Below are 25,724 nucleotides of genomic sequence, written 5' to 3' on the forward strand. Positions count from 1 at the left end.
CTGGAGAACACAACGCAGGAGCTTTTTACTGGATTCAATTTAAAACCATTCTTGTCTGCCCAGCCGGCAAGTTTCTTTACACCAAGCTGGACTTGACGTTCGCAGATAGACATATTGCATGATTTATAGGATATCTGGACGTCATCTACATACATGGAATAAGAGATTGTAGGTGGCAGTGCCTTACCAAGAGAGTTCATTTTTACTATGAAGAGAGTGCAGCTCAACACACCACCTTGTGGCACGCCATTTTCTTGCACGTGAACCTTTGAGAGTGCACCACCGACTCTTACTCGAAACGTTCTGTCTGACAAGTAACTAACAAGAGCGCTCAACATGTTACCCGAAACACCGAATGACTTGAGGTCACTAAGGATCCCATAACGCCAAGCGGTGTCGTATGCCTTTTCAAGATAGAAAAAGACAGTTAAACAATACTGTTTATGCGCGAAGGCATCCTTGATGTACGAGTCAAGAGCTACCAGTTAATCGTTCGTCGATCGCCCCACCCTGAAGCCTGCCTGGCTGCTCTCGAGAAGACCGTTGTACTCAAGGAAGTACACGAGCCTGCGATTTACCATCTTCTCGAAGAGCTTGCACAGGCAGCTCGTCAGGGCAATAGGACGATAACTTGAGGGGGACGACGGGTCCTTTCCCTCCTTCAGGAAAGCTACAACTATAGCCTCCTTCCAAGAGTTTGGAATGTGCCCCGAAAGCCATATCTTGTTATATAGGTGTAAGAGTGTTCGAAGAGTGTCTGCGTGCAGGTGTTGTATCATTGTGTATGTGATGTTGTCTGGGCCTGGAGCTGAGGGTTTACACGTGCTCAAAGCAGCCCTCAGCTCATGCAGTGAAAACTCTGAGTTATAAGAAGATGTTGACCTATTGTTATCTAGTATAGGCTTCTTTTCGGCCGTTTGTTTGTGTTTCATGAAAGTGTTTGTGTAGTGTGCTGAACTGGAGACGTGTTGGAAGTGTTGTGCGAGGGTGTCAGCCTGGTCTTCAAGTGTGTCCCCTGTTGTGCTGACCAGAGGCAGGCTGTGTGTTTGTTGTCCCTTGAGTTTGCGTAGTCTTGTCCATACTTTCCGTGTGTCTGTGTAGGAGTTTATTGATGTTATGAATGTGCGCCAACTCTCTCGTTTTGCCTCAAGACGCACACGTTTTCCTAATGCCTTGGCCCGTTTGAACAACAGGAGGTTTCCCGACGTGGGGTACCGACGAAGGATACCCCACGCCTTGTTCTGGGCCTCTCGCGCACGCCTACAGTCCTCATTCCACCACGGCCTCCGCTGGTTGCGCGGGGCACCAGAGGCGTGGGGAATGGACTTTTCGGCGGTGTCGAGGATGTGCGCCGTGAGGAGTTGTGCGGCTTCTTCTACGTGTAGGTGTCTTATAGTTGTGTAGTGTAGTTTCGATGTCTCTGTAAATGTGTTCCAGTTAGCTCCAGCTTCATTGAACCTATTATGGGAAGATGAACTGCTTGGGCTTTACCTATATATGTAAGTGTGGTGGGGAAGTGGTCACTGCCATATGGGTCAGTTCCCACACCCCACTCGAGAAGAGGAAAGAGAACTGCGGAGCCAATAGCCAAGTAAAGACATGAGTATGTGTTGTGTCCTATGTTATGATATGTAGGCTGTTTATTGTTGAAAAGGCATGCTCCAGAGGATGTAAGAAACCTCTCTATCAGGCGACCCCGGGCATCCGTACGAGAAGAGCCCCAAAGAGAATTGTGAGCATTAAGGTCGCCTGTTAGAATGTATGGTTCGGGCAGCTGGTCAACCAGCGCCTCGAAGTCAGAGCTCGAAAGTGCAAGATCAGGAGGAATATATATGGAGCATACCGTTATCAACCTATTAAAAATTATTGTGCGTATTGCTACAGCCTCAAGGACAGTGTTCAGAGTGACAGGGTGGCAGGCTAAGGATTTCCGGGCATTTATGGCCACACCGCCAGAAGAGTGTGTGCAGCCATCCCTGTCCTTTCTGAAGACCATGTAACTATTCAAGAAATTTGTGTGCTTGGAATTCAAATGTGTTTCCTGAACATACATTGCACTTGGCTGATTAGCATGCAGTATTTCGTATACATCGTCAAGATTTTTAAGAAGGCCTCTACAGTTCCACTGAATTATGTTTTCTCTTCCCATTATTTAGTGTGAGAGCTACTGGAGTGTGTGTGTTTATGTGTCGTCTTTCGGGGCTGTGACTCTCGCCTTTTTTGGCTTGTCGGGAGGCTTTGGCGTCGGGACGCGTTCCTTGCGGTGCACCGCCGGCAAGAACGCCCCGACATCCATCTCGTCGTCGGATGTCCGAGGGGTGCCCGACGGACCGGGCCCCCCGGACTTGGCCCCCCCTCAGGAGCCCTTCGTTTGAGCCGCCACCGCCGAGGGCGTCCGGGGCGCCAGAGGTGGCACGGGCGGTGCGGTGGCGGTGGGAGCCGGTGCGGGGCCCGTGGTGTCCATCACCTCGGTACCCTCCAATGCACTGGAGGATGGGGAGACAGAGGCGCGAGCGGCACCGGTGCCGACGGAAGATGTTGCCACCACAACCGCTGCTGCCTCAGCAAGCGGCGTGGTTGCGGGTTGGGCTGCCAGAGGCAACCAAGGAGGGGGGGCGCAGGAGGGACCGGGTCAGACTCGCTGAACTGGGTCACTGTGGAAACCAGACGCCGCTCCGCCCCCCGGCGAGCTGCGTCGGCGTACCTCCCCAGAGGGAAAGAGGCGACCCTCTTCCGCGCCTCTGGGTATGTGATGTTCTCTGTCACTTTCACGTTGATTATTTTCTTTTCAAGATGAAATTTCTCGCACTTCCTGGAGTAGGTCGCATGTGGGCCCCTGCAGTTTGCGCAAGTGAGGTTATCAGAATTGCAATTGTCGGTGGGGTGGTCCTGCGCTGCACATTTCGCACAGGTTGTTTTGCCGTGGCAAGAGGTTGTGCTGTGCCCGAACCGCTGGCACTTAAAGCAGCGGCGCGGGTTCGGTATGTACGGGCGAATAGAGCATCGGATGTAGCCTGCATTTATGTATTGCGGAAGTGTCCATCGGTCGAAGGTCAGGATAATGTGCTTGGTGGGGATTATTTTATCGTCCCTGCGCATCGTGATGCGGCGCACGGCTGTGACGCCCTGGTCCTTTAACCCTTCAAGAAGGTCGGAATCTGTTTCTGTAAGGAGATCCGACTCTGAAATCACACCCTGGGAGCTGTTCAGGCTCCGGTGGGGCGTGATCCTGATGTCCAGATCATGGATGCGAGTTTGGGCAAGAAGTGTGCGGGATTGTTTTTCAGTGTTGAGCTCGACAAGGATTTCTCCTGTCCTGAGCTTTTTGGCTTCATACTTTTCACCTAATGTGCTTTGCAGAAATTTCGAGACAAGGAATACCGACAGTGAAGCGACGGGTCTCGTTGGGTCAGCTGATTCGATCACAAGAAAACGAGAATAGTTATTCCCGTTTGTTGAAGAGAGAGTTGCTGACAGAGGTGGGAATGAAACTTCGGTGCGGCCCCTTTTCGGGGGCCGATCACGTCTGGGGGGGGGGGGGGGGGAGGTTAGAAAATGCCATATATCATAGTATAGAAGCAGGGGACGGGGGTACTTTCTTCTTTGACTTTACCCTGATGGTCAAAGAGGTTCCGGAGCTCCCTGCCTGGTGAACAGACAGGGAGCCCATCCGCCGGAGCTTGACCTGGGCTCCGACGGCCACCGTTCGTGGTTTCTAACCCTCCACCTATAAACACATCGCCACGGTTGGATCCAGCTTATGTTTGGGGGCTCGGGGTCCGCGGTATCGCCAGTACCGTCACCAAGATTGCTCAAGGTGCCCCGTGCGGGGTTTTTTGGATGCAACAACGATATTACGAAATTAAATAAATACATTAGGAAGTCGACCGCAATTTATAAGGTTCAGATACTACTTTTCTGTAATAACACGTGCTTTCAATTCTTTAATGAAGACCGCTGAATGTGATTTAAGGATGTGCCAAATACAGTAAAAGCTTGTTTATTTGAACTTTAATATTTTGAATCGCACGAGTTGGTCCTACCAAGTCTCCATAGACGTCTATATTGTCACGTAGCCAAAGACGACGCAGTTGTCTTGAAGAAAAAACAAGTTTATTTGAGCGAACTTGTGCTCCCATAGCTACAACTCAAGGAATACAGAGGCGGCGAAGAAGCAGTCAACAAAGTGACGTGCGCAGGCGAGTGTCGGCAAAATGGAATACCGCGGCGTCTGCTCTGCGGGCAATAATCTCTCGGCGCAAGTTTTTTCTCGAATTCCATCCAGAACTCTGTAGATCAAACAAAATTATTCTAGGCTGGTGACGTTAGTTCGAAACACGCTCCCTATCAAAGGAGATAACACTTGCGGCATAAAAAATAAAGAATGGAACACGCGCTTCACTTGGCTCTCGATAACTCAAGCCGATAACACACCGATAACTCAGCACTGATAACACCGCCCGGCGCAGCCAGTCGGCAAAAACAAAACATAAAAAATGGCCCCATCGCGCCCTGCGAAAGTGGATGTCCATCGAAGCTGTTGTAAACCACTACAACATGCTGATGGGGGAGCGTATGAAATGTCCCTCGGGAGTGTCGCCTGCACTCGACTTCTCTGGCGGCAAATGCTGGGTCGTGCGTAGCCTGACACCTGCGCTCGGCGTCTTGAGCAAGAATTGCGTTATTTAGTCGTACTACTCCTGCCTAGCCTTCAAACATAATATCCAGATATATTCTTCACCAGGAACACATGGGGGGGGGGTGCCATTGCTCATAGGCGCCTTATCATCCATAATGCGATTCATATGCTTGTTTTGTGGTTTTTTAAATGAATACTGAGCCCTGTGCTGTATGCCCGATTAGCATTGCGCATGCGCTCTGCGTCTTAGGCGACAAATGCTGGGTCCTGCCTGGGTTTATTGTTTACGACGCGAAATTACGACCTGGGTTTATTGTTTACGACACGACACGAATACGACAACCACGGAATAAAATTTTCCGCAATGCTGACATGTTGCGTGCATATAAAATACATGCGGGTAGTTCGCTTCTGGCACTGAATATTGCGGGGGGGGGGGGGCGTGCTTTCGATTTTCGTTTTTCCTTGTCAAGGCATCTGTTCGCCACTACTCGTGAACAGGTGGGGAAAATCTGCCTAATGATGGGGATGCTTATTTACACACACATATTTTGCAATTAGGGTATTTGAACACATTCAAGGAAGGGTATATTGAGGACTATCCTGTCACAGGACATGTGAGGGCGTACCAACCTCACGCGGTTTTTTTTTAAGTTTCAGGGTTCAAAAGACACGGTAGCACTCACGCTCAAGCGATAACGGAGGCAGTGGTGGTGTGGGCGGAGAAGCGTCAGCGTCCTTCGACAGCACCCAGCTTCCTTGGTCATCCTTCTTCCGAAAGTGAAAGGGCACTGAATTTTAACAGCGGATCTGTTTAAGCTTGAAATTGGTCCGGTGACGTTAGCAAAAAAAAAAACAGAGAAAAAATCTTCTCCGGCGCGATGCGTCCGGTACGAACGCCGCGCCGAGCCTCGCATAAACACGCAGCTGCGTAGGCGGAGCTAAGCCTCGCCTGGCTGTGACGTCACTGCGGCGACGTCTGCGGCACGCAGCCCCTCGTGAATCCGAGCCAACCACATCGTTTAAGCTCCCCGCAAAACATGCGTCGGCGGAAGAAGTCTATGACTCGGGAGGAAGAAGAAGCGCAGCGCAAACGCCGTCGTGCGCTGCTCGAGAACATATGAGACTGCTACGATCCAACCCCGAGTATCGCGCCGAAGCCGCCGCGCCTAAACGGCAGCGAAGAGCGGAAGATGTGGAGTACCGCACTCGTATTGTGGAGTAAAAGCGGAAGCGTCGGTAAAACGACCGCGGACTTCGAGTAATGGAGAACTTCGAACGTCAAGCCCGCAAATCCACGGGTGGCGCGAACGGCCGGTTCCAGCGCGAATTCCTGAGAACCGAGTTTGGCCGCAGCGGTCGCGTCTGCGATAGGCTGTGGTTTGATACCAACCTCTCTACGTTGAGTTCCGTTCGCGACTACGAAAAGCGGAAGACAGATTGGGAAAGCGGAATTGGGGGAACCGACCGGAACGGCCTTGTAAAATCCGGCTAAACTTCGCCCCACCTATCAACACTTAGTAGCCTATAGCATGAAGGAAGAATACGGTTCTTGCTCCGTGGCCTATACCCTAGCAGGAACATCGCGAAACCTAACAAAACTTACCAAAACCTATCAAAAGTTAAAAAAACTCGAAGAAGCTAGGTCGACCCTAAGCTCCGCCGTTTCTCTATCCTTGCACCAATAGTGCAAGCCGCGCCAATTTTTTAGAGCAAGGTAACTGACTGGCTCGGTTAGTATTGCATTATTCCAAAAGACACAACACAAGAACGCTTGTGTTATGTCCTTTCTAGTGCCTGTCTATTTTTGCGCTGAACTGTACATAATTTTTAAAGAGAGTGTATTTCTTGTTGCAAACGTTTAGAGAAAAGTCTAATTTAGGACCCCTTGCAGTAATCTAGTTCAAGATTGGCTTTCGTGCAGTCACTGGTTTCAGCTTAAAAGGGAGGACCATGATTACGTAGTTCAGAATTCAGGAAACTGCAAGTGGTTTTGATGGGAAGCGCAGTGAGTCAGGGCGCATGCATAAACCGTACATTTAACCTATGCATAAAGGAACAGCGCCAAAAGTGACGTGCTCTCACGCTGCCACCACACATGTGAGTGCCACGCTCACCTATATAATAGAACTGACAGGACCATCCTATAGGCACGTGGGAACATATCTTCATTGTCTCGTATCGTTTTGTGCTTGGTATTGGTTTGTGCCCAGATATCGTTCGACAAGAAACGACCATCAGTTCAAGGTCGGCGTCCCGACCAGCCGTACAAAACTGCCCTTTCAACTTATTCATTCGTAAAACCAGAACTGGCTGGAACCACCTCCCCACCTGCATTGCTTCCATATTCAATCCAATCCATTTCAAGGTGGCCACTACTGCTCATGTTATCTGATTTTGTTTGTGTGTATTTTGCGGTTTTACATCAATCCTGATGCGCTGTTTCTTTGCGTGGATAAAGTTTTATGAACACTTCAATTCATTCCTTTCTATAGTTGCTGTCTAAATTTAAAATGTGTAAATATGTTTGAAATATGCAACCAACCTCCTGCTGCATTGCGTGTACAGTGTTTGAACCAGTGCAATCTGTAATGCCTTGAGAGTAAATAAACAAACAAAATAAATCGGGACCAACCGCTTTCCTTTTGCTAGCCCCTAAAGCGAATGCGGAGAGGTTTCCTTTTTCATTCTTTAATTCTTTCTTGTTTCATTTGCAGCTGATTTTATGGAGCTGCCAATTCTTCAACATCTGTAAGGAGAGCGTTCCTGCGGGAATAGACGCAAGAATAGCGGTAAGACGTTATATCGCGCAATTGCACCCCTCAGTCGGCGTGCGTCCCGCAGAAAACAGCGGCAGACACTTCGAGAAGAGGCGTGGAAAGCTTCGGAGTGAAGTGTGCGGTTAAAATGGTTCAGCTTGGACACTCCTAAACTTAGTTAACGCGAGCGAAAGCAAAGATTGCGCACACTGTGTTCCGTTAAAGTTTGCCTTTGCTTGATATTTCGCATACAGCCGTAGCTATGTCTACTCGATTATTGGATTCATCCATTCGCTTGCGCAAAAGAGCATGCACTGACAGCCCAGTCGACGCGCCATCGACAGCGATACTACGGGACCAAGCGCCGACGAAGTAGCCGGTGAACCCTCGCTTAGTCACGTGGTTCGCTTGCACTTTAAGGGGCCATGAAGACCAAATACAAGTTTGTTTTATGCGACAGATTTCGTGCTCTATAGTGCCCCCAGCTGTTGGCCGGAAGCAAACGATGCTATATTCACTGCGAAATTAATCAATTTAAAGCTAAAATTTTGAATCTCGCGCCCAAACGTGTGTTTGAACGAGGTTTGCTACGACCCCATAAGAACAGGTCTTTCAGCTAAACTTGGTGTGGAGCGGAGACTTGTTCACTGTTAGTCGACCTAGACGGCGCCACCACACCGTGGCAAGCTGTTTTGTGCCTTTTTGTTTGTTTGTGACCGTATTCAAACCTGGCTTCTTGTTGACGAGGGAGAAAAAAACAGTTTCGGAAAACGTAGAGCTCGCTCGAAAAATATGGTCACGTAAGACACCGTCGCTTGAGTCGACTGACCAGTGTCGTCTGAGACCACCCTAAAGCCCCGCAGTGCTGTGCATCTAAACTAAGCATAGTACGCGCAGTACTAACAGCAGTACGCCTCGGTACGTGCATGTTTACGTGTGCTTTCGGAACTCACTGTTTATCCCACCATTCTTACTGAAATAAAAAAAAAAATGTGCCTTAAATTTAAGCGCAAAAAACTCGTTCGCAAGCTTATAAGCTCTGCCTAATTTGCGTTTGCTTTTCCGACCTCTGCCAATCGCAGAGCTGGCTGGTATGACATCATAGGTTCTGTTGCGGGAAACGAGCTAGTGGGTCGCATGGCAATTCCCTTTTTTTTCCAATTTATATAGCATATTTGGGCGAAGTTTACGTTAAAAGTGGTGTCGGCATGATTCTAACAAGGCAATCTTTTGAATAAACCAAACTTGCATTTTGTCTTCATGGCCCCTTTAAGTCCACGGAGAGACGACCCAGCCGCTTTGAAAGATCAAGCGCAGGCGTAGCAGCCGTTTTGCCCTCGCCTAGTGATTTGGCACTGCGGCACCGATTATTCGACCGAGCGAAGTGATAAGGCACAGATTGCGGGCCGGCGGCTGATGGTCACTCACGGCGCTATGAATGACCTTGAAAAGTGTAGCGTAGTAGTGCTCTCGCTCTAAAACACCAGAAAAGTCGTTACATGCGCAGTCATTAAAAATACCTCCAGGACTCTCCAAGCGGGTAGAAGGAATTTTACATCGCAATCGGTTCAATGTCGCCTACACGCGCAACTTCCTCTTTAAGACGAAACGAGCTACGTCGCCACTCTGGCCACACTGTGACGTGCGCGAAACCCTGCGGCACCTGCTCTGTGAATGTGCTCGATGCAGTGCTCAGACCTATCATTGGCTGGTTGACGCGGCGGCACATGGCATACCCTTTGTTTGGGGCTCGGCACACAACCGTCACCCCTTCTCTGGCCGCTATCTTCTTAATGTTGTGTGTTACTCCATGCAACCAACCACCGTACCAAGTACGCAGCATGTGTGCAGGGGGTTGTGTACAAGCTACCGTTATCGTGCGGGAAAAGCTCCATTGGCCAGACCGGCCGCTGTATCAACGACTGAGTTCGAGAACACAAGGCCAAGGCGTCAACAAAAAGTGTCCCGCCAGGACATTTGGCCACGCACCTCCGAGATTGCCCCAAGTGTGAAGCTGACTTCAATGGCGTCATTACCATGCATAAAAACAACGATAGGCTGGCGCGTGAGAACATCGAAGCTATGGAAATTGAAGAGGGCGCCGACGATTGTATCAGTACTGCGTCAGTTTCGCTAACCGATAAAAAAAAAAACTATTTCTGCGCAATGTTGCTCCGGGACCACGCGGCTAGAGGGTATAAATGTACAAGGGGAGGCGTAATAAAATTCAGTTGGTAGTGTCAGCGCTTGTGCTTCGTTTCTTGTCATTGTCTGCGTACCCAGGTAAATTTAGGCTGACCAGTATTAATTCAAGGAAAGCTATGTCACGTAATTGCTGAATGCACCTCGCACGTTATACCAACCCCAAAATAACGATGGGAGGCCCTCAGGTTCAGCCCCTCCATCAACTTCCACATGGCCATAGTTGCCCGAGGACGGGAGGTGCTGGCCGGGTTTGTGCCCTGAGAAGAAGGGACCACCCCCATCGGCGGCCGCCTTGAGGCAGCCACTGTCTTCAAATAAAGTTATACCTCCATACCTACCACCATCTAAATAAAAAGGCGTGGCTGCTTGACTCTTGTGTTTAAAAATACTCGAAAAATACTAAAACAATTCAAAAAATGATCCTTGAAAACGATGTTTTGACCCGATGATGATGATGATGATTAGTGTCTCTTCCTTTAAATCGGCACGTCGGTGGTCAGCAACCGACTTGCCTGTTTTATTCCACTCACTTGCCCTACTCTTTGCCTACCCCTGTTGTAAACGCCCGTCGTCGCTCCCTCCCCCTTTTTCCTCCCCCGTTATTATAAGTTCTCACCTGGTTGATTACTCCGCCTGCGTACCCATCCCTTCCCTACTTTTGCTCCCCCACCATCGTCACCTCTGTGGCCCTGAAGTTGAAACTTCCCCTCACACCAAATCCCAAAGCCTCCGTCAACGTCGTTTCCCCATCGCCCCGCGGCGGTCGCATCTCTGTGCGTTCTCCGACATTACGAGCCATGGTTTCCCGATCCCTGCCGCAGCATACACAAGTTTCGTCCCGTTGCCTTTAGTTAGCCGTGCATGCCCGCGTTCTCAGACACCACGTCCGTGCTTCAAAGAGCAATGCGCTACCTCTTGCGTATTGCTATAGAAACCTTCCTTCGTGATTTCTAGTTTCGCTGCCCTATAATTCTCCAAGGTTTTTTTCCGCTTGCGTGTACCCCACTTCCGCACCGCTTGGTCAGCTGTCTGGTCCTCCGTCTCCACCGCGTGTCCGTGCTCCTCGTGCACGTTCGTGAACACTCTCGCGGCCCATTTTTCGTCCTCCATGTCCCGAAGTCGTTCCCTAAATTTCGTTCCTCGAAGTCATTTCTCGAAGTCGTTCCTCAAATGCACAACGGCGAAGTCCTACCACAAGATAAAGAAAGTGCCTTCTGACGTTATTCGAAGTAGGCCAACAGTAACGAAAGGTCCCAATAAATGCGACGCGAGCAATCGAACGCGGGAATTTTGAATTTACTTGAGCAGACCTCCGCCGTTTTTATCGTGGGAGGATCGAAAGAGAGGAGAGAGCTTGACAGGTGGGCCGTGGAGAGGTGAGGGGCGGTTACGCTTATACGGCATTTGCCGCGCAGTGAGTGGATACGCTGCCATTTTTTTAGCACGTGACATAGAGGCGACACAGAATTCAGGCGAGAAACGTGAGCAAATTTTATTTCTCCTGATCGTTGGCTGTGGTCATCCCTACAAATGGCATGTATGCATGCACAAACTTTTTAAGGCGAAAGTATTTCTAAGGCTACTTACGCGAGAAAGGTCTGTCGCTCGATTCAGCCAAGAAGTTAGAAATATTCTTGAATATGAAGTATATCTTGGGGAACACTTTCAAAACTACAGCATCTCGTACCATGCGTCACACGTGTCTACATTATTTAGCAAAAAGAAACCATCATATTTTACGTAAAACATAAATACATAACTAATAGTGGCTGTGTTCTTGCAAGTAAAACTAGAGGTGCGCTTGATTTGAGCGATAGAAAATTTAAAAACCTGTTAAACAACATTTTTGCGAGAAAATGCAAAAAGAGCTCGATAGGGAGTCTTGAGCTTGACCCACGTCAGCCGCGAGGAATTGGTTATTGTTTGCTTCGAGTGTTTGCTCTCAACGGGTTGTGATTCCCAACATACGTAAATAAATAAATAAATTGGAAAGGCGATTCTTGTGCCGCCGCGGCCAAGTAAGCGCCACTTTTCTCTCTTCCACACAGATGTCACGCTTTTCCCCTGCCGTCTCGCTCCTCCCACCACAAACACGGGGGAGGTGTGCTCCAGCAAATTCAATTTTGGCGCGTTCCACTGCTCGCGTCATCTACTGGCACCTTTCGCACCTTTCGCATTGGAACGCCGCCAGGAGGGCTAGTGTCGGGCGCCAGCGCGTTGTGCGTTTTTGGGTAAAAATATTTTTTTTCAAAGCACATTGTTAATTTGCTATGGTAAAAATTAGGCAGCCACGTATTTGACTTAAAGAACATTGCAAATATCCCTTATGTATTGATGTTTTGCTGCCTCAAATATGCCTAACGTTTTGTCTTCTGTCAACAACGTTGACATGTATGAACATTGCCCCATATTGAGTAGTTTGGAAACGTTTTGCCTATATAAACGTCTTGTTCAAGGCCGGAAGGCAGAATTGAGGGACAAACCAAACTTCTCGCGTTGAAGTAGCAGAAGAAGGACCATCGTCTGTAATAGATCGGCTGGATTGATAGAGGTAGCGGCATCCCAACGCCTTTCTTTTAAGTGAAGAGCACTTTAGGGGCTCGTCTTGCTGTCGTAGCTCGCTCGCTGGAACCAAGTAGAGCCCCCACGGCGTTCCGTCGTAGCGGCGGTCGTCGCGGCGTGACCCAGAGGCTTCGAAATCCAAGCGGTTTATAAGCGTTCGAAATTCGTGAACCGCTAGCGTTTGTCATACATCTCCCCGTTGTTTAGCGCAAAGAAAACTGCAGGTACATTTCAGGAAAATCATACGTAATTAACCCGCAGCGCCCGCGTTCATTTAGTTAGGAACGCTGATTGGGTTGGTTTTAAACATTGTGAGCGAAAAAAAGTGGCACTGCAACGGCGGCACGTGCGGCAGGAAAAGCAACCATATAAAGATCACAACTCCCGCTGGCACAGTTTCAGGCAGGGGCGCGCGAGCACTGCGGAGGTGGGAAATTTGAATTGCATTGGGTGGTAGCAGTGAGCGGATAACGACGCTACAGCGCATTATGGCGCATCACTGTTCTGCTCTTCCGAAAGCATTCCCTTTGAGTGGAACGGCTTTATTTTTTCATGTGCCCCACCCTTGCATGGATACCATTGTTTATTCCGTTGACATTTTTCAAACCAACAATCTTCACATGTTAAAAAGACAGTCTTTGGTGCCGTTTACCGCTCTCCTTCATCTAATGCAGCTGATTTCTGCGATGCGCTTTTTCTTGGGCTTGATAAGCTGTCTTTCGAAAACAAAAATGTGTTCATTATGGGTGACTTTGACATCAATCTTCTTGATTCTGCGAATTCTATCACTTCTAACTACACCAGTGCCTTTTGTTGCTACGGTAATGAGTCACTCATAAATACGCCTACACGTGCTGTAGATCATTCTTCCCATTCCCCCTTCACTATATTTTTTCTAATCACGATCCCCCAAAGAAAGCACGCACTTTCGATTGTGATATTACCGGTCACTTCCCTGTGTGTTTTTACTTGCACAAGCAGGAAAAAAACAAAACTGAAAACTTTAGGCATTCTATCTTTGATCGTGAAATATTTTTGAACCTTGTATCAGAAATAGACTAGTCCAGCATATTCAATGTCTCGAATCCTGATATCGCTTTACAACTATTTTCTGATGCAATGATCAATTTTGTCGATGACTGTACAACAATAATAACTTCCAATAGGCGTTACACTGCCCCTCGGTGCCCTTGGCTTTCAAAGTCCCTTCTTCTTGCCTTGCGTAAGAAAGATAACCTATATAAAAAGATGAAGCGCAAACCTTTAAATTCTTATCTCCGAGCACGTTATAAACGCTACTCTCAAGTTCTGTGCTCGCTTCTTAATTAATTTATTTATTTACAGATACTGCTGTCTCGATACACGAGACATAGCAGGAGTGGGTATATCAGGAAAAGAAAAGAACATACATTAAGCTGCACCACATAAACATACAAAGCATTTAAAACATATTACAAAATATGGTTAGGCAGTTCTTTCAAAAACAGCTCAATTGGTTTTTCGCGCAGGGAACCATCTAGGTTGTTCCAAATCTCAACAACGGCTGGGAAAAAAGAATGCTTAAAGCAATTTACAAATGGCTGGAAGGGAACAATGTTGAGTGGGTGAGATCGGCGTGTGGCTGGTCGTGCTGAATGACAAAAAAAATTACACCATCTTCCCGTGGGGAACCCTGATGTGGATGCGAAGCATCGTGGTGGTTCCGTGTGGTTCCATTGTGTTGCCCTTATGTTGAGTGATCTGGTTTTTACTAGCGCCAGAGGGAATTCCGCGTCCGGGTCCACACCGGTGGCAAAGGCACGCAAGTGCTGTTGTTGAGTAGGCGGTGGTTCTCGAAGCGCCGAAACTCGTCCATCATGTTCTTGTCGATGTTGTCTCTGTGGTAGAATCGGTAGTCTCCGTCAGCTTTGGTGAGGTAAAGGTCGTTGACATTGGTGCACCGGCTGAGAGCAATGTACACGCCCTCCTCTTCGCAGCTTTGTTGTTGTTCCTTGATACTATTAGCGCATACTCAATCAGGGGATCGGCCAAACATCGGTCGTTAATTCGAATGAGATTCAAAGAGAATTAGAAAATTAGAATGATTCAAAGCAAATTAGAAAAATATGGAAGCTTTTTTTTTGTTGGGTTGGAGGAATTGAGTTTGGAATTTGGTCAATATTGAAACAAAAAAGGGAATAAATAAATAAATAAATAAATAAAGAAAAATAACAAGAGTAAGAAGAAGAAGAGAAAGAAGAAGAAGAAGAAGAAGAAGAAGAAGGAGGAGGAGGAGGAGGGAGAGGAGGAGGAGAATAATTAAAAAATATTCAGAAATGGATGCTTTTGGAGGGCTCAGATGAGGAGCCAGAACAAGTTACGAATTAGGTTGTAAATCTTTTGGAATTTTCTATGAAGCGCAGAAGAGCAGAACAACCATCCCGGCGGCAATATCCCGTTTCTGAAGCCCCAAATGATAAAAGAGCCGGCACTGATAACAACAACCCCAGGCGATGAAGCGGCACTTCAAGGAGCTGACGTCTGAGGCTTGAAAATCGTCGACATGACAAAAGGAAATGGTCGACAGACTCTTCTTTATTACAGTAACTGCACATGGCAGTCTGCGCCAGACGAGACCTGTGGAGGTATCTGTTCAACTGGGGCACACGACATCGAAGGCTCGTTACAATCGCCTCCAGGTCACGTGAGGGGCACCAATTCGGATTCCAGGAGAATTTTAGAGGAGAAAAATCTCGCAATGACAATAAGACTGATTCGTGCTGCCCTTGCAGCTTCAACAATCTACGGAATCTTACGGCGGCTAATAAAGGCGTTGTCTCAATGACATCGACAACAGGCCCGGAGAGTGCTACCCTTGCCAGTGAATCTGCGGTTTCATTACAGGTGATTCTCGCATGCCCAGTGACCCAAAGAAGGTCAATTTCAGTAATATGAGGTGGCAGAAGGGATCGAAACGTCCGTAGAAGAGGTGAGTCTTTAGGAGAAGAAAGGGCTGAACCTACGGATAGGGAATCTGTAATTATAAGTGGAGACGACACCGATATGTCAAGCTTTCGTAGTGCCAAGACAACTGCCAAGAATTCCACATAGAATATAGGGATAAAATCCACCAGACGAACCGAAAAGTACCAATTTAGGGAAGGGGAAACTATACCTATTCCGGATTTTTCATCTCGTTGAGAAGCATCTGTATATATGATAGTACCTTGCTGAATTGAGGCCAAATGATCTTGTAGGATACTATTGAGCAGTCGGGCAGGTAGCATTTTAGCATTTTGGGGAAAGATGTTCCTGAAGTTGACCGTTATCGTATGACCCCTATCAAGAGATGGAAGTACGTTATTGAGCGCAACCCCTAATGGAGACACCAAGCTTTGTGCTAGAGTAACTTGCGGTCGATAGGACCTGGGCCACTCGGCCGCCAAAAACACAGCTGGCTCAGCTACAAAGATAAATTGTGCCCTGTTAACCCCCGCGCCATAGGCTCTCAGGAAAGTATCCACAGTGAGTATTCTAAATCGGTGTATCAGAGGGGGAACTCGGGCTTCCAAATAAAGTAACGCATTAGATGCATTTTTAGGTAGCCCTAAACAGCAGCGAAGAGCCTGGCATTCCAGAAGAACTAGGCGATGGAGCTTATACGTAGCAGCACCCGAGAATAGAACACACCCGAACTCTAAAATAGGCCGCGCGTACATACGGTATATCATCAGAAGAGATTCACGGCGCATTCCCCTCTTTCTATGGCTGAGGCGCCTCAACATGCCAACAGCACGTGCTCCTTCAGTAGCTATACGCTCTATATGTGGACTGCAGTCAAGTTGGCTGGTGTGGTATGATGTGCTGACGGTAACAGAGAGTGATATTAAAGGAAAAAGTGGACTGAAAAGCTAGCACAGAGCATTTGCTGGCATTTATTGTGAGAGAGATGTTGTCTAACCAGGAATCTAAAGAATTCAGATATGACTGCAATAATACACACAGTTCGTGTACGTCAGAAGCTGACGCGAAAAACGCGATATCGTAGGCATAAACATAAGTCTGGACACCCGAAACCACAGGGACAGAGCTTAACAGGATATTTAAAAGAACCGGCGAAAGGACAGCTCCCTGTGGTACACCTCTTTTCTGTGAGTGCCGAGAGGAACAAATGTTACCCCTCACACACCAGAACTGCCTGTCCTTTAGGAATTCACGCAGCCATGCTATAATGTATCTAGGGAAATTTACTTTCTGCAAGCGAGACATTAACACAGGGTACTCCACGCTGTCGTATGCTTTTGCTATATCCAAGGTCACGAGAGCCGCAACCTGTTTATATCGACAGGCAAGTTTTATACGACTTTCAAGGTCGATGTGGGCACTCCAAATAGAACAACCTGGACGAAATCCAATTTGACTTGGGATGAGGATATTATACTCAGACAAAAATTCCATAATTCGGTGAAGCAAAATCCGCTCAATTAGTTTTACTACGTTCGAAGTCAGAGAGATAGGCCTGATATTATCAACAGCGAGGCCCTGACCAACATTCTTCGGTATAGGAAGTATTTTAGCTATCCGCCACACATCGGGAATCCATGCATTCCTGAGAGAATAATTAATCATACTCCGCATGTCATCCGGTGCATGATCGTATAGTAGTTTTAACATTTCAGTAGTAATGTGATCCGGACCAGGGGCCGCTGCTGGCATTTTTGACATAGCATCAAAAAGCTCCGCATGCGTAATTTCTGCGAAGTCCTCTACCACTATAGGTGGAGGAGGCGAGGTAGCTAGAGCAGACGAAAAACGAATTTGCAGACCCCTAGCAAACAACTCTAGAGACTCGGAGATTTCATTGGAAGATAACACTATAGAGTCTGAATTATCCTATTGGGGAACCGCTTTCCTAGACCGAAGATATCGAAAAAGGGCCCACCTATTAGTGGGTTCAGAAAGAATTGAGTAGCGGTGACAGTCAAAGGCCTGTTTGGCATTAGAAACTGCTCGTTTGAACATCGCGGAATGATACTTATAATTGCTCCAGTTCAGCGGGCAATGGTTATAGCAAAGCTTCTTCCAGGCTGCCTTCCTGCGTCTAAAGTTGCGTGTACATTCTTCATTCCACCAGGGGCTAGGTGACACAGCTCCCCTAGATCGTACTTCAAATAACGAGGACTGTGCCGAAGTGGTTAGGGCATCACAAAGACCCGTCACCCGTTCAGTTGTGTCTTCTGCAGACAGAGAAGATACTGCCTCCTTCAGAGATATTTGGAATTTCTTGTAGTCTACAAAAGTGCAACTTCGCCGGACGAGAGAGCGAACAGGGAACTGAATCTCAAACAATATTGGAATGTGGTCACTGCTAGTCCCGCTGTCAACAGTAGACCATGAAGAAACTTTAACACCCCTAGAACAAATAGTTAAATCTAAAACAGATCGAGTTAGTCCCTGTATGTAGGTAGGAGAAACTGAATATATACATGCCAAATTGTTGTCCGTAATCCAATCTAACAAGCGAAGACCGCAGGAATCCGTTCGGTAGCCCCAAGAAATATGGTGGGAATTAAAGTCTCCCGCAACAACGACGGGAGGGAGAGCCGGGTTCTGAATCAATAACCCCAAGTGGAAAGTAAACGTTCGCCAAAGAGAATGGAAGACAGCCAGGAAGTCTGATCTCCAATAACAAAATTTCACAATCTGATCTTCGAAGCTGGAAGGATACTTTGGCCTTATGAGCGAATTTTGTTGAAACTAAAATCAAAAGGCCTCCCCCTCGTGAAAGTCTGTCTATTCTGAACGTGTGGTAATTACATAAGCTAAAGCTTTGATTGCTATTGAGCCAGGTTTCCTGAAGCAAAATTAGATCTGGATTGAACTGGGAGCTCAGACAAAGCAAGTCCGCGAATCCGGCTGTAACAGATCTGCAGTTCCATTGGAGCACTTTAAGGGACCCTATGACTCGGGGAGACCAGCCGCTGCAACTGCAGCGTCTAATATGCTTTCTTTGATCAGTGTTCGCGGTTTATTTTTCTTGTTCTTTGGTTTCGGTTGAGTGTCTAGGGACCCAGTACCTGGGGAGCCCGATCGTTTACTGGAGTGAGAGATTGAACCCAGAGGCCAACTTTGAAATTCCATGTCCGAGTCTGAAGTGGGGGAAGCCGGAGGTAAGCACTCCGAGCCAGTTTTGGGATAAGACGAGGAGCCTGCATCTGAACAAGGAAGCTGCTCGGGTTCATCTCTTGGAGGTGTGACAACCGGTATTTCGTTAGTGGATCTGGGGGCAGAACACTCTGCTGGGGGTAACGAACTGTCCGCAATAGAGGACACCTGTGGAATGATATTTGGAGGAGAGTTGTACGTGGCCGGAGCCAGCGGCAGGAATGGCGCCATCTGAGCCACTACCGTCCGGGACACACACTCCGTGATGCTAGCTGTTAACTGAGTCACCACTGAGGACACAACTTTCTCCACAGCGGCTGCTATAAGCGAAGCAAAAGCTGGGTCAGCTAGCGAAGGCTGTTCAACCTTGGACATCGCTTTTTCAACTGCCGCACCGATGGCGTTCAACACAGCGGGCTCGGTCAGCGATGAAGTTTGTTTGGCGGCTATTCCAGCGTAGTCATGCGCCCTTTCTTTAAAAATGCCGAACGCTTCCTTACGTGAGCAGCGGCGCTTTTCTATGATATCAAGCACTTGGGCTTCTTGAGCCCTCACAGGACAATTGGTGTAATCTGCTGGATGACCAGCGCCGCACAAACAGCATTTGACGTTATCAGAAGAGCACGAGTCGGCAGAATGGCTGTCCCCGCACGAACGACAGCGGGTAGACGATTTGCACGCCTTTGCAGTGTGGCCAAAACGCCAGCAAATGAGACAATGAAGAGGCCGAGGAGAGAGACGCTCGACTCGGTAAACCAGAGGCCAAACTTTAATCTCAGTGGGGCATGAGGAGCCCACAAATGTTGCGATCACGGACTCTGTTGGGACCCTGTTGCTATCCACAACGCGGCTGCAACGGTACACTGATGTCACTCCTGCCACTGCAAACTCATCGAGAATCTCGTGCGGAGTCATCTGAACATCGACCCCGCGAATAATGCCCTTCACACATGCCAGGTGGGGGGGAACAAATGCACTCAGCTGGTGAGAAGCGAATGTTGTGCATTTGAGGAGGTCTGCCACACAGGTCTCATCTGATGACTTACAGAGGATGCCGCCCTTTCCAAACGGCCGAACCTCGGATATTTGTTCAAACCTTTCAGTAACAGCCCGAAGCGCCGCCTGCACGATCCGGGGGTTCTTTAACCGGATGGCTCCGCCGCTCACTGGGACCAGAGCTACCGGGATGCAAGTCCCTCCACTGCGCTTTAGAGTCTCCACCGGCAAGTCCTGAGGTCGAATGGAGGCCGCCCAGGGGGAAACTCCTCCAGCCCGGCGAGTCACGAGACATCCCTGCGCAGCTAAGTGCACCCGGAAGGCAACAAAGAGAAGCGACAAACGACCAAAGAAACAAAAACCGCCTGACGGTTGGCCGATCACCTGCAGCGCCAAACCTCTTTCTTCTTCTTCGGCGGTTCCCCTACGGGAAGATGACGACGGTGGTTGAACGCGAACCTATCTCGTGATGGATTATTTGGTTGGCAAATTCCTAGGGGCACCCCGCCACAATCACCACCAGAGGCGCTGCGGACGGGGCTGGTTTAGCTGCAAGGCGTGTGGCGCCTCCCGCCACAGCTTTCCCACGGGAAATTCAACATCCTCCTCTAAAGTTTGCGGTTCGTCGTTTCCCTTGACGTTCAGCTTCGCGTGCCTTCGTTGTATCAGTAGCTTCTTGACGTAGTTTGAATGAGTCAAGGACATAAGGCGCGTTCGTAGCACTTGCTCCTGTCCCGGATTTGTAGCGTAGTGGTAAGAGCACCGCGTACCTCCCGTTGCGGCCAGAAAGTCGTGGGATCGAAACCGGGCGCCGCTAACTATTTCTTTTTTTTATAGTGTAGTATCGCGGAGCTGTGGGTGTAAGGAGGAGAGTTGCGCATGCGCAGTGAGCGTGTGGACGGCGCCGCCATCAACGACGCCGGACAAGGCGAGCCTAAGAAATGCTACGCATTTAAAAGTAATCGGTGCTTTAATGCAACTGCGGCTGTGTACAATCTTATGTAGCAGAGTGATACGATCAAGTGTGCGTCGAAAAGCAAGGGGTTCTAACGACAATGAGCATGCGTGAGATGAGGGAGAAAAATTGCGGTCATACCGGCCAAAAATAAAACGTATTGCTTTTTTCTGTATGCCCTCGAGCATATTTATGTCAAGTGCAGTATAGGGTGACCACACCGCTGAGGCGTACTCTAGCAATGGTCGGACGAGCGATTTGTACGCGGTTAATTTGCAGTCCTTGGTAGAGTGCTTGAGTGTTCGTTTTATGTATCCCAGTTTTCTAAGTGCCCTAGCGCAAATTGTTTCGATATGATGGTGCCACTATAGGTTTTGAGTGTAGGTAACGTCAAGATATTTGAATGTATTCACAGAGTTGGGTAGTGCCCATTGGAACTATAACTAAACCTTAGCGGCTGTTTTTTATTGGTAAATGTCATTTGAACAGTTTTTTGGTAATTAATGTTCATTTGCCACGTGGTGCTCCAACCACAAAAGGACGAAAATACTTTGTTCAGAACATCTTGATCAAGAGCATTATTTACGCTAGTATATAAAACGCAGTCGTCAGCGTACAATCGCAGCTTCACTGTTGTGTCATTAATGACCTGTGTGCATCATTAATGTAAATAATGAACAGTAGAGGCCCAAGTACCGAGCCCTGTGGCACCCCGGAAGTGACTGCACACGACGATGACTGCGCATGCTTAAATGTAACAAATTGTGACCTCAAACGTAGCCAATCAGCTATCCAGCCTATTATTTTGTCATGATTAATAATATTTCTGAGTCTAATAAGAAGTTTTCTGTGACACACTACATCAAATGCTTTGCTATAATCTGTGAATATGGCGTCAACCTGACCTCGAGTATTAAGAGCAGAAGCGATGTCGTGAGTGAATTCAACGAGCTGTGTAGTAGAAAAACCAGAACGGAAACCATGCTGAATACGCGACAATACGTTGTTATCAGTTAGGTACTGAAGTACATGTTTATGAATTATGTGCTCTAGAAGCTTGCAACAGGTACACGTTAATGAAATAGGCCTGTAATTAGAAATGAGTTGCTTATTACCCGATTTAAACACAGGAATTACACTGGCGATTTTCCAAACGGTCGGCACAGTACCCGTCTCTAACGATTTAGAAAAACTTATAGATAAATAACGAACATTCCATTCTGCATAACGCTTCAAAAACATGTTTGGTATACCATCTGGCCCAGCACCTTTGGTAGTGTCGATATTCAACAGAAGGTTAAGAACGCCAGTGTAACTAATTTCAATTGCTGGAAACGAATCTATTTCCTGGCTGCTATGAATGTCAGGGGTCGTTCCATTGTCATCTGCAAATACAGTTTGAAAGTACTTATTAAAGGCTTCAGAAATTTAGGATGAATCGGAGCAGGACACATCATCTATCACGAAAGTTGACGGACAGGCAGTGGTAGGATTGATAGTTTTCCAAAACTTAATGGGATTATTTTTTATAAAAGAGCTTAACGTGGTATTAAAGCAAAACTTTTTGCATCACTCATTTTAGCTTTTAGTTCAGATTTAAGGAAGTTAATTTGGGACTCCCCGTCATTATTGTGAACCCTCCGTCGCTTTCGCAGTCGCTTAATACGACGTTTAAGCTGTATAATTGACCTGGTATACCAAGGGTGTTTGGCATGACGTTTTATGCTCTTGTGAGATACACACTGCGCTACACATTCATTACCTATGCTGTAAAATTGGTTTGTCAACGTATCAATACTGCAGTGGTCACTACAAGATAAGAAAACGTCAAAGCATGTTGCAAGTTTAGCAAAAATAGAAGTGTCGTCTGCGCATTCAAAATTCAGCACAGTCTTAAACGTAGGTCGTACTGGCGTACAAGCAACATTTAAATCAACAATAACGGCCTTATGGTCGCAAATTCCATCGACAACCCTGCACTGATATCCATTGTTAACCAATTCATGGTTGGCAAAAACAAGATCTAGTAGAGAATCCTCGCGCGTAGCCTTATCAACCAGCTGCGATATATCGAAAGCTATTGACATATTAATTAAAGAATCACAAATTATTCTGTCCCGACCAGTTGATGTTAACAAATTCCAATCGATGGAGGGGGCATTAAAGTCACCGGTGAGTACGAGTTTAGAACAGTCCAGCTTTTGTCCAACAATATAGTCACTGACAGTCGAAAAAACGTCTGAAGCAGAGTTAGGAGGACGATAGAGAGCACCAACAACAATAGCGAGACCATCAAGCATTAGTTTGCACCATATAGATTCAGTATTTGGGAGTTCTGGCCGTAAAAAGAATTCAATACCACTTTAATAAAAAGTGTCACTCCGCCGCCACGGCCAGAAGGCCTATCTTTTCTTAGAACCGTGTAACCAGGAGGCAAGAATTCATGATCAAGGATAGATTCATTTAACCAAGTCTCAGTCACACAGATAACTGATGGACTATGACACTCAATAAGCCAGTTAAAGTTTGCAATTTTATTAACTAGGCTACGCGCATTTAAATTCAAAAGCGCAAAGGATTTCGCACTAAGCCGTCATTCATTGTTTGTAGCAGACAACCGACGGCTTTCGTTAACGATAGCTTTTTTTCTTCTCATCCCAAGAATACCGAACGTTGTCCACCAACAAATGATCGTAGTGCAGCCTGGCTTTTTTCGCATCCTTCCTTATCTCGGCGGAATTCTGCCACAGTTCCCTGCGTATCTGCCTCACGCACACAGAGAAGTCTTCATTTATAAATATTTTCGTGCCCTTCAACTTGCTTTCATTGCTTAAAATAGCGACCTTAGTTCTTAAATCCAGCAACTTAATAATAGCAACTGCTCTTACGCACTCCCATGGCATCGTTCGATATCGCCACACTTAACTTCTAGATTTGATGTAATCAGTCTAGTTACCGTTTCCACCATCTCATCCGAAGTTGCCACAGAGTTTTCAGTTAAGCCATAGATGAGCAGGTTGTTTCTACGGGACCTATTATCTAAATCGTCGTTTTTGCGGTCCAATTTACTAACAATCTCTCGAATGTCAGCTACGGATTTCTCGAGTACAGACACGCGTGGAGCAACATCAGTAATTGACGCAATGGACAGCTCAATTTTAGTAATCGTTCTTTGAAGCATGCAACCCTAGAGGAAAGACCTGTTATCTCCTGTGTGATTTTAGTCTGCCCCCAAAGCAATTCTCGCAACATGTCTTCGACCTCAGGACCAGGGTTACTCTCCACATCACCACACACGACAACAGCATTCTCAAGAAATTCATCAGCACAGAAGACATATTCTTGAGGTCTGCAGGGGGGTCCGGCAGCAGCAGTAAGAAATAGTTGCTACTTCTATCACGGGGCGGCCTCTCTCGCATCCACCGTGGTCCCACGTAATTCGCGCCAGCAGCGCCAAATACTCCCCTAGTAGTACGTGGCCTCTGAGAAACGTTGCATTAATCGCCATGGCAACGAGTGGCGAGGGGGGAAAGGGCGTTTGCTGACGTCGCGGACGCTGCTGACGTCATTTATCCCGCGGCAGCCAGGCCGTGCCGCCGCGCGCCGGCCCCTGAAACCGACGCACGTCCAACTTGGACGAGCGGCGCCGATGACTCGAAATGGCCGCCGCCCGTCGTTTGTTATGTGTGCAGTAACGTGTTTAATAATTGAACGAAGACAACATGTAGGTAATAGTACGTTTTCTGGTGTCGAATTGTTGCCTTTGTGGCGATAATAATTGGAGTGTTACACAAACATTATTTTTGCTATGCATTTATTCAAAATTCATATGAGGACGTCTTTAATTCGAAGTCATGAAAACACATGTACTACACCAACATATTGCACATACATTTTATGAACACAGTATTGGACTAAGCAAAAATATGACATATGCAAATTTAGGCATTCAATATTGTACAATAGGGAAAAAACGTGCTACATACACATTTACAATAACACGGTTAGGCGGGCTAGTTGGTATTCTGAATTCATGGCTGTAACTTTTGCGCAACTTTACACGGTGACAGGTACAGGTCTTCGAGTCCCTTTTTGTATCGGTCTCCGTCTAAAGTTGCGCAAAAGTTACAGCCATGAATACACATTTAGGTACACAATACTTGATTACGAAAGAAGGACTTCGAAAGTTCTAGTCCCTACACAGATTTTTTTTTCGCGCACACCTCGGCGGGAGAAGAAAAGAACTTGAAAGTTCCACTCAATGTATACTTATTTCTTGGGCTCACCTCGAGACAGGAATGTTCTTTTGACATTAAAAAAATTCGTTTCAGTTCAGAGACACAATCATTGGGAATCTATATGTTAAAAGAAAGCACGCACACGTATGCTTCAAGCCCTGCCTTTCGGGCGAGTTAACGCAAACTCTGAAAGAAAGCGTTGACCCGCCCATTAACCTGCATACACTTCCGAGAAATCATGTTCACACCAACAAAATGCAGCCATAAAAAACTGTTGCAACACAATGACCGCACTGTAGACACTCTTTGCTGGATTATATCTACGTACAAAAACAATGTCCAACCATGTGCACGTCGTAGAACACAGAACACAAATCGAACGCACCCGTCTTTTCTTTTAATGGCGCGTGATTTAACAGTCTGCTTACCGGGGGGTGGGAGGGAAGGCGGGGGGGAGAAGACACCCAGAAAAAAAAGAAGCTTTCCTGTATTTTAAGCCCCAGATATCGGCCAGGTTGTTACAAGCTACCCTCTAACTCGTGTCTGGGCAGCGCCTCTTATCTCATCCTGTCCGATACGGCATGACCATTCTAACTTCAGAACTATGGAACACCAAACCCATTCGCGATAAGATGACAAGGCGCGGGCGCGCAGTTTAGATTGAACAGCAAAGCCGGCAATGCTATTTGGTTTGATTTATTTTTTAATCAGCGAAACGCTTGCAATGGCGGCTGCAGACAACGCATGTATTTCGGTTTGGCCTTCCACTGCGTCATGTGAAAATCGACTTGCATTGAACACCGCGGAGTTACGTCAGATTTTTCGGAGCTCTGAAGCAACGCTTGGCAGTAGTTTCGCCGCAAATATACGTTTTGGAGCAAGACGGGGGAGAGAAAAAATGCTTAGGGCGCAGCACCTCCACGCCATCAATCGATGTGGTAGTATGTACGCCATGAAAGGCAAGAAGCGCGTACAGTTGAGCTTGCCTTCTTTGTGAGCAGGTGCGTCGTGATGACAATGGATGGTTTGAAGAGAGTCACCGGAGGAAGCGTCCAATGAAGTCGCAAACCATCCTCGACTTGGGGCCCAAACCTAGACTCATACCTGCTGCACGAAACAACAAAACATACCTTGATAAGTATACTGAATCGACGTTCCAGCAGTTACTAAGGCAATAATCAAAAAGCGGCAATGCCACCACAAATTGATATTGCGAACAAGTGTGT

The 25,724-nt window shown here is 47.3% G+C and overlaps 1 protein-coding gene across 1 annotated transcript in view; it reads left to right on the forward strand.

The window, feature by feature from the left end:
* Positions 1 to 25,724, forward strand: part of LOC144141986 (uncharacterized) — an 81,431-nt gene that overhangs the window by 20,533 nt on the left and 35,174 nt on the right. Inside the window, exon 4 of the mRNA XM_077673416.1 lies at positions 7,357 to 7,431. Coding sequence (XP_077529542.1) covers positions 7,357 to 7,431 — 75 coding nt within the window. The remainder of the gene's footprint in view (positions 1 to 7,356; positions 7,432 to 25,724) is intronic.

Source organism: Haemaphysalis longicornis, unplaced genomic scaffold (assembly GCF_048455015.1).
Source record: "Haemaphysalis longicornis isolate Haplotype H1 unplaced genomic scaffold, Haemaphysalis longicornis Haplotype H1 scaffold_6, whole genome shotgun sequence".
NCBI classification, from domain to species: domain Eukaryota; kingdom Metazoa; phylum Arthropoda; class Arachnida; order Ixodida; family Ixodidae; genus Haemaphysalis; species Haemaphysalis longicornis.